This window comes from Mirounga angustirostris, unplaced genomic scaffold (assembly GCF_029215605.1).
Source record: "Mirounga angustirostris isolate CCGP_5_RB_7025 unplaced genomic scaffold, mMirAng1.0.hap1 SCAF_8, whole genome shotgun sequence".
Classification (NCBI taxonomy): Eukaryota; Metazoa; Chordata; class Mammalia; order Carnivora; family Phocidae; genus Mirounga; species Mirounga angustirostris.
In genome coordinates this window covers 32,310,193-32,318,901 of record NW_026991716.1, presented here as the reverse complement: position 1 = coordinate 32,318,901, position 8,709 = coordinate 32,310,193, and the positions used below count along the sequence as shown (strand labels likewise).

Genomic DNA, 8,709 nt, shown 5'->3' with positions numbered 1-8,709 from the left:
TAACTACTTCACTGAGTAGTTAGATGTATTCAGAAAGACTATGTGGGTGTTTTCTAACAGGTAATAAAAGGATGAACTAAATGCTGCATGATAGTGAAGGAACTAAAATATGGAGAGAAAAAATCTGAAAAGATTGAAGACAGGTGCATGGGATATGAAAAGAGAAGGACAAGGAAGGAGAAGAGAGCCAATTGACATTTTGATTTGTAAAGAAAAGTGTCAAAGGGACAAAACCATCACTTCATAAGAAAGCACTTCCCTTTAGAATTATGTGGGGGCGCCTGGGTGGCTCAGTTGGTTAAGTGTCTGACTCTTGATCTCAGCTCAGTTCTTGATCTCAGGGTCATGAGCCTTGGGCTCCATGCTAAGTGTGGAGCTTACTGAATGAATAAATGAATGAATGAATGATGTCAATAAAATTTCTTTCCAGCTGAAAGAATCCCTTCTGAAAAGGAAAGAATACAAATGAGTAATATAAAAATATTCTCTGCATGTGTGCAGACAGATTTAAGGTTGGCCCTGTCTTGAGGCTGAGAGCTGAACAAAATGCTTCCAGCAACTCTGCTAAATGAAGCCTCCCTGAGAAACTCTCCATCACTGGAGAAAATGCTGGTCGTACAAATTGCTGCTGGACTCCCCCATCTCCAACCTGCCCTCACAGGGTTGCTGTGCAGATTAAATAAAAATGGCTCCTATGAACAAAACTTACATCACTCCTGCACATGGAAATGGCTCAGTATTTATATTAGCTCCATTTCCCTTCCCTTTATGGGGTTTGCAAGGGACCCAGGCCTTAAGTGTTCTCAGAACCTAGAAGCTATAGGCACGTCCTACAATGGAAAGATACCTCTGTCTTCTCTCCTCCTTGACCCAGCTCATTCTAGTAATTTGCTTTTCATAACTTAGGTGTGTGAGTCACTCTTCTTCTACTTCCAAAGAAGGGCAAGATGTTTGATTACTTCCTTATGAAGAAGTGGGCCCTGGGCTGAGCCAGAGAAGACCAGAATTCCGGGTCCTCCTTGCCACCACCTTTTCGTGTACCTCTGGGTGGGTCTCCCTTCCAGGCTTCAAGTTCCTTGTCTGGGAAAGGTCGTTGGTCATGGGGGGCAAGGGAGTTTACCTCTTTCTTCTAGTTCAGGTCAATGGGGTGAAGACAACTGTGGGGAAAGGTGACTGGAGACGTCTCTGAGGTGCAACAGGCCCCTCACAGTGGCCACCTGCTGGGTAGGCATTTTGGGATTCACAGTGGTGTGAGACAGGACTTGCCCTATGACTAGGAGATAAAATTTATGCCCCGAGAAAGCCCCTTAACACAGGGGAAGAGCCTAATGACAGAAAGGAGCAGAAACTACCCTAGGAGGAAAAAAGGTCAATGGGAAACAGTCAGAAAAGGCTGAAGAGACGTCTGCCTGGGCTTTGGGTCAGCTACATCTGACTCTTAAAACTCAGGGATAGGATTTGGGCCAAAGGAAATTGAAACAGGATGGCATACAAAGAACCCCAAGGCTCTCTCCCCAACTCAAGGGAGCGCCCACCATCTGTACTCCAGGAGCTGTCACATCTGCCCCCAACCTGCCTTTCTCCTCCTGCCCCAACAACTCAGCCCCTCTGCTAACCTGTTGTTCCTCTCTCCACCAAACAAACCCCCAGTGAACTTCCAGACCCAGCCTCAGTGCCACCTTCTATAGGAGGCCATCCCTAGCTCCCCAGGCTGGATCAGGGTTCTCTCCCCTGTAGACCCTGACAGGAGTGGGGGTTTGAGGGAGTCAGGAGGACACCCTTCTGTCACAGACAACCTCTGTCATTACCTCATCACCTGCTGGCTTGCAAAACCCCACTGGCCCTTGGCCTCTGGAATAAGGGCTGTGTCTAATTGGTCTTGATGTCCCCAACCCCTGGCCAGAGACCAATCCTCTGGGGACTGGCTGAGAGGAAGCCCCACCTCCCTGGGGGATGGCGAGTTACCTTTTCCATCTGCCTTGTAGTCATCAGGAAGGAGCTTGTCCTGCCGGTAGCCCAGCACAAAGGCCAGGAAGGAGAGGATGAGGGCGTCTCCGATGCTGAGGATGGCCAGCATGAAGGCCCAGCGGATGGTGCACTGACCCAGTGTGTACTTGCCCGTCTGCTCCCCACACATGCGCCGCACCTCACTTGAGTCCCAACCATCTGGGTAGACCAGGCAGCCAATCATCAGGCCTGTGGCTGAGGGGGTAGGAGGGGGTGCAGATGGTGTCAGGCTGGGTGTGCTCAGCCTTCTACCGCCCACCTTGCACTGCTTCTGTCTTGTCACCTCCCTTCTCTTTGTGTTAACAGCCTTGAGAGGTATGGGGCAGCTCCTACCAACATTCTTGTAGAACCCAGGGGAGAAAATTGAGGATCCAAGAGCTAAAGAGACTTGCTCTTGGTCAGGAGTAGAGGCAGAAAGTGGAGCTCCTCAGCCCAGGGAATATTCTGCCATAGCACCAAGTGGTCCTACCAGGCCCTCAGCCTTGCCCCTCTCTGGCTTCAAACCCCTCCAAAATCTGATCCCAGCCCAGAGAACTCATCATTTCTAAGATGTACAATTATTCATACTCCGTTATCTCTGAAATAAGTATAATAAGAAAGCTTCAGGCCATGGTTTGAGTAGAAATATTTTTCCTGGGCGCCTGGGTGGCTCAGTTGGTTAAGTGTCTGACTCTTGATATCAGCTCAGGTCTTAATCTCAGGGTTGTGAGTTCAAGCCCCGCATTGGGCTACTTAAAAAAAAGAAAAAGTATTTTTCCTTTTTATAGCACATAGAATAATGCATGGCATGTCCTACAACTTGGAATCTTAGATTTAATGGATACACAAAGTTTTCCAGCCCCATCTCTGGCTGCTTCCTTCATGAACCTTTCATTCAAGCAAATAGGTCTCTTCATCCTGACCCAGTACAGGTCAGTGCAGTTGCTCACACTTCCCTGAATTTAAGAACCCCTAATATTTATTTAAAATACTGATTTCCAGGCCAGGGTTGGGCTCAGGAATCCCTGTTTTTAAAAACATTCTTTCAGGGACGCCTGGGTGGCTCAGTCGGTTAAGCGGCTGCCTTCGGCCCAGGTCATGATGCCAGGGTCCTGGGATCGAGTCCCACATCAGGCTCCTTGCTCAGCAGGGAGCCTGCTTCTCCCTCTCTCTCCCTCTGCTTGTGCTCTGTCAAATAAATAAAATCTTAAAAATAAATAAATAAATAAATAAATAAAAATAAAAACATTCTTTCAGGTAATTCTCTTAATAGGAAAAGCTGGGAAACACTAGCACAGTCTGCCTGGATTTCAAGCCCAGCTCTTTGCTAACTAGCTGTGTGGCTCAGAACAAGCCACTTAAGCTTCTTTGGCTTCAGTTTCCTCATCTATAAAGTGGGGATATGAACAGTCCCTACCTGTTTGGATTGAAGTGAGGTTCAAATGGGTTAATACTGGAAAAGTGCCTGGCACATACTTAGTACTTTATGAGTGTTAGCTACGATTATCCCATCCTGTGCTTTTATTGACTTAGTATTTACAGCCAAAAATGTCATTTTCCCTACCTTCTCCTCACTTCTCCCATGCCCTCCCACCAATGACCACCCCACCTTCGCTGCACAGATAGGTGACATAATCCTGGAATGTGACCAAGGCGACCCCAAGGACAACCACCATGTAGGCAGGGGGTGCCTTCCATTATCTGTGCCACTTTCCCATTCCTCACCCTCCTTCCACAGGCCTGGAGGCTCTTTAGTTCCAAGGCTCTGCCCCACCCAGGAGCACCTGAGAAGCACCTCACAGGACCCAGTTACCTACCTTGGGCTCAGCTTGCACTTGCAAGGAAGGTCAGCAGATCAAACGAATGCATAGAAAGTATAAAGATCAGGATCCCACCTCCCCACCTAAATATATCAACTCTCCTTTCATTTTATACAGGACAAAATTATTTATATAGTTATCTTATAGGTCACAAAATATTTCATGTACCATTTTTCTCTCGATCCCGACAACAGTTCTGTGAAGTAGGCCATGTATTAATATCCCATTTTACAGGTTAGAAAACTGAGGTCTCAGAGAAACCAAGTGAATTGCCCAGTCATCCAGCTACAGCAGAGCCAACACCTGGCTTCTGACTTTTTTGACCTCAAAGTTAATTCCCTCAACTCCCAGACACACCTCTCCAAAGAGCTGAATGTATTTAGTGCTGACATTTCAGACAGTGACAAAATGAGAAGTGTTTCAGGAAGATACTTAGCGGAGGGGAGCAGGAACCCTCCCAGAGCTTTTTGGTAAAACCTATGGCCTTCCCCAGTTGGTATAAGACCAGTACTTTGGTGCCTTAACCGTGGTGGGGGACGGGAACAGTTCAATGTAGAAAGGAGCTGCCCTTTTGGACTTTCCATTCTCCCCATCTCCTCCCCTTGGCCCCATTCTCCTTCCATAGCATCTCTGGAAAATAGCCCAGGGCCTCTAACCTGGAAACAGGTTGTTACTATGGGTGCCACGGCCCTCTGTGAGCACCTGACCCAGGGGCCTGGGCACAGTGGGGGTCACCCCCATTTGTAGTATCTCAAGACTCTAAGGGGAGTTTACTTACCCTTTCTGACTTCCAGTCTCTCATCTGTAAAACAAGGATAACAATGCCTGACTCATAGCAGAGTTACGAGGATTAAGTGTGGTCAGGTAGAGAAAACGCTCACTGCAGCGTCTGGTTCATGGCAAGCAGCCAGTTACTGTCAGTTGTGGTTATTATTATTGGCACTGAAGCCAATGGAAGCAACCTCAGTGGATGTGGGTGTCATTAGAGATGTTCACAAATGTTTCAGGTACATAGTAGGATTATACTTCCTAGCTCTCCTCTTTTCAAGTTAGGCAAGGCCATAAGAGTTCCCTTAGAAAACAAAACGTGAGTGGAGGGGCGCCTGGGTGGCTCAGTCGTTAAGCGTCTGCCTTCAGCTCAGGTCATGGTCCCAGGGTGCTGGGATCGAGCCCCACGTTGGGCTCCCTGCTCGGCGGGAAGCCTGCTTCTCCTTCTCCCACTCCCCCTGCTTGTGTTCCCTCTCTCGCTGTGTCTCTGTCAAATAAATAAATAAAATCTTAAAAAAAAAATTTAAAAAAAAAGAAAAAAAGAAAACAAAACGTGAGTGGAAATGTGTGCATTTCCAGACCAGAGCATTTAACTGCTAGGGAGAGACCTTTCAGAGCTCTTTTTCACTCTGCCATGATGACAGCCAGAGGACAGCTGATGCTCCATCAGCCAGGGTTCCAGGAGAGAACAGTGAGAGCCAAGCCCCCAACTGATCCTCAATGAGCATGTACCACAAGCAAAAAATAAAGCTTTGCTTTAAGCCACTAAGATTTGGGAGTTATTTGTCACCGCACCCATCCTGACTGATAAAGTTGCCTTTGTGTTTTTCACATTAACCGAGCACCTACTATGTGTCAAGCACTGTAGAAGGTGTTTTATATGCATTAGACATCCCATCCTCACCAGAACTTTGTGATAGGATGTCCTGTTGCTACATTCTACAGATGAGGTTACCAAGACTCAGAGAGACAAGCAACTTGCCCTACCTGTGTTTCTAGGAGCTGGAACCACACACAGCTTATACCTGGCATCCAGAAGCTCAATTAACATTGTTAAACTACCGCCCCACACTGCCCCCGTCATCAATCCTCTTTCCTTTCTTGTGCTCCCCTCCCTGGTCTCAGGCTTCTTGGCAAGGTTAAACTAACTGGTTTAAGCATCTTCAAATGGATGCATGTCCCAGCTGCTGTTTGCAGAGCACATAGCCCTCTTCATCCCTCTCCCTTTGGCTCATCTTCCATTCCCCTACACTAAAGAAAGGAACATGACACCACCTTCACTCTCCCCCAACATAAATGTTTCATAGGGTGGCATCTGGCCACCTCTGCTATCAGTGTCTCCAGCTCCATGACCTGGAGTCTAATTCAAATGGCCTGCTGAGGCCTACCCCACCCAGGCCTTCCCAAGCACTGCCTGTTCACCAAATGGTACCTGTTGCCGGAGGCTGTGGGTGGGGACAATGTGGAGAATGAGAGGAGTGGTTGTGTTTCCAGCATTCCATAGCTCTGATATGGAGGACCAGTTGGTAAGCATGCCAGGGTCCACTCTACTCCTCTTTGTCACAAAACTGCCAAATCTTCATTACCCCTCCTACTCCCCACTGCTCACCAAGATTTACCTTAGCCTTGGCCCAGCCTCTCCCTCAATGTATAGAAAGACGAGAGGAGAGGGAGATGGTAGATGGATTGGGAAGGCAGCTCTGGAGCCAGGTGAGTGGCCTGAGTACAAGATTTTGAATCAAAGGTTCTGTCTATCACTACCTGTGCTAAAGACAAGTTACCCACTAAGAGCCTTATCTATAAAATAAGAGTAATATCTCCCTCGCTAGGTAGGGATAGGGCTCCTCCAGATGATATATGTGAAAGTACTTTGTAAGTCATTATACTTATGTAAATGTGTGGCTCAATAAAAATGTCTTTGGAATACATCTAGTTTCTTGGAACCCACTGCCTTAATTCTCCTTGGTCCTTAGTTGCCAGTTGATTTGCTATAGCCTTGGTCAAGTCTTTCCCTCTTTCTCAGTCCCAGATGCCTCATCTGTAGTTGGCAGGGGTACTTACAGCTCTCTGGGGTCCCCCTCCAACTCTGACAGAGTGTTGAGTCTATGTGTTTGGTTGTCTGGGATTCTGATCCCTGCTCATTCCCCCTGTTGTGGATAATACTTCTCATTTTAACCAATAATGTCAGGATGATTTTCTCTCTAGTCTGCAGTGCTAGCACTGCTCCTGGACATTTCCTAGTATGGACAGCCTGTGCATGGCCCTTGGGGCAGGAAGGGACTAAGGGCTGCTGGACAAGGCTTTAGAAAATAGGACCAGCTGGCTCAAGGACTGAGAGGCCTGCCTGGGCCAGGAGAAAGACAAAGGGACAGGGAAGGCCTTATTTCTGGGCACCATAAGTAGCCACCTACCCCACATAGTTTTAAAAGACCCTAGGCACCACCCTACTCCCCCACCACAAAATATCACTCCCATTTATTGCCTCAAGTATGGAAACCTATAACTAGGGAACAAAGGCTTTCACTCCACCATGAAAGAAGGAACTTAAATGCAAGTTTCTATGGGAAAGGTCACAGCATAGCACTCCAAATCAATGACCTGGGGTGGGAAGGAAGGAGTGAGGGCAGGGATCTGTGGATCCTTAAAGGAGAAAGAACAAATGCCTAGAAGTGGGAGATGGTGACATCTAGGATGTGCTTGACTATTTTGCCCCGGGTTGGATCCTATTCCCACAGGGCCAACAATGGAGGCTTCCTTCTTTTTCCTTCTCAGAGCAACAACAACCTCTGATGTGGTGGCCTGGGAGTCAGGACACCTTCTATCAACTAGCTGTGTCCTCCTGGGCAAGTCACTTCCCCTCTCTGGACCTCAGTTCCCATCTGCAAGATGAGGGGGTTGAACAATTCGATCTCAACGATCCTTTAGGTCTCAGCCATTCTAAAATTTTCTACTCCTAGAAGCTTCTGCAGAGTACTAAGTAGGGCTGGGCTAAAGGAGAACAGCTGAGGGACGCCTGGCTGGCTCAGTCGAAGAAGCGTGTAACTCTAGATCTTGGAGTTGTGAGTTCGGGCCCCATGTTGGGAGTAGAGATTACTTAAAAAATGAAATCTTTGAAAAAAAATATAATGTAAAGGAGAGCGTCTGGGTAGGAGACCCAGAGCATCCACAGAGGGTGGAATGGTGCAGCTTCCCCTATGGCCTGGGGGGGTGGGGGTCCCTGCTTGTCCTCCCATTAATCTTGCTCACCTGCAGCCAGCTGCATCCATGCGCAGATCTTGTAGACTGTGGCCGTGTTGCAGACAAAGAAGAGGCTAAAGCAGATGATGGAGCCAATGATGAGGAACATGGCCAAGGCCACAAAAAACATGGCAGTCTTGAAGGCTCTAGAGGGAATGGAGGAGAAGTCCAGCGGGCCACCCTTGCAGATGAGTTCAGAGGACAGCACGTTGCCCACACAGTAGGAGAAAAGGCCAAAGTAGCCTGCCTGGGGTGTGTTAACACTGTCACCAATCCAGTAGGGCTGGATGAAGAGGGCCATGACCAGTACCGAGAAGCAGATGGTGAGCGTGCCCCACATCACACCCACAGCCCTCGAGTTGCGCACATAGTTGGTATGGTAGATCTTGGCTGCCTCCTGGGCAGGCAGCAACTTCACCATGGTGAGGATGTAGGCCCTGGGCTGGGATCCTGTGGGCTGTAAGCCAGATACTTTGCAGACAGAGGCCTAGGAGTGGGGTCACTCCTTAGCCAGGTTTGGGGAGGAGGCTGAGGTAAGGGTACAAGGTGAGGGTCCCTCCAAGGTAGAAGAAAGAGGATTAATAAATAAGACCAGTAACACAACCTTGGTTTCTTCAGGGAAAGCTTGTCCAGATGCCTTTGTCCGCTCTAGCCAGGCTGTCTCCGGTCTCCTGCCTCCTCTCCAGCCTGCCAGGGTCTCAGGCCTACTGGCACCGCCCTCCCCCTCCCCCCCTTTCCAGCTTAGAGCTCCAGAGAGCTCCGCCTCTTCGCCGCGGCCCGGCCCCTCCTTCCTCCCTCCTTCGAGAGCTCTGTTTCAGCACCGCGGCCAGCGCCTCGGGACTCCGGTCCGAAGGGGGCGTGGAAACCGAGACCCGGCCGGGGGTGGTGCGGGGAGCGC

At 48.8% G+C, this 8,709-nt stretch overlaps 1 protein-coding gene across 1 annotated transcript; it reads right to left on the bottom strand.

The window, feature by feature from the left end:
• Nucleotides 1-1,804: 1,804 nt before the first annotated feature.
• On the bottom strand, nt 1,805-8,232 carry LHFPL5 (LHFPL tetraspan subfamily member 5). The gene is made up of 2 exons (XM_045866150.1): nt 7,821-8,232; nt 1,805-2,202 (listed from the first exon to the last, which is right to left on the bottom strand). Exons 1-2 carry the CDS (start codon nt 8,230-8,232, stop codon nt 1,805-1,807), a joined length of 810 nt encoding a protein of 269 aa, XP_045722106.1.
• Nucleotides 8,233-8,709: the final 477 nt, after the last annotated feature.

What these genes read in the sequence shown, in the direction of transcription:
- LHFPL5 (XM_045866150.1), bottom strand. Translation starts at nt 8,232, where the DNA reads ATGGTGAAGTTGCTGCCTGCCCAGGAGGCAGCCAAGATCTACCATACC. An exon ending in ATGGATGCAGCTGGCTGCAG is followed by an intron (nt 2,203 to 7,820) that starts GTGAGCAAGATT and finishes CTACCCCCTCAG; the next exon opens with CCACAGGCCTGATGATTGGC.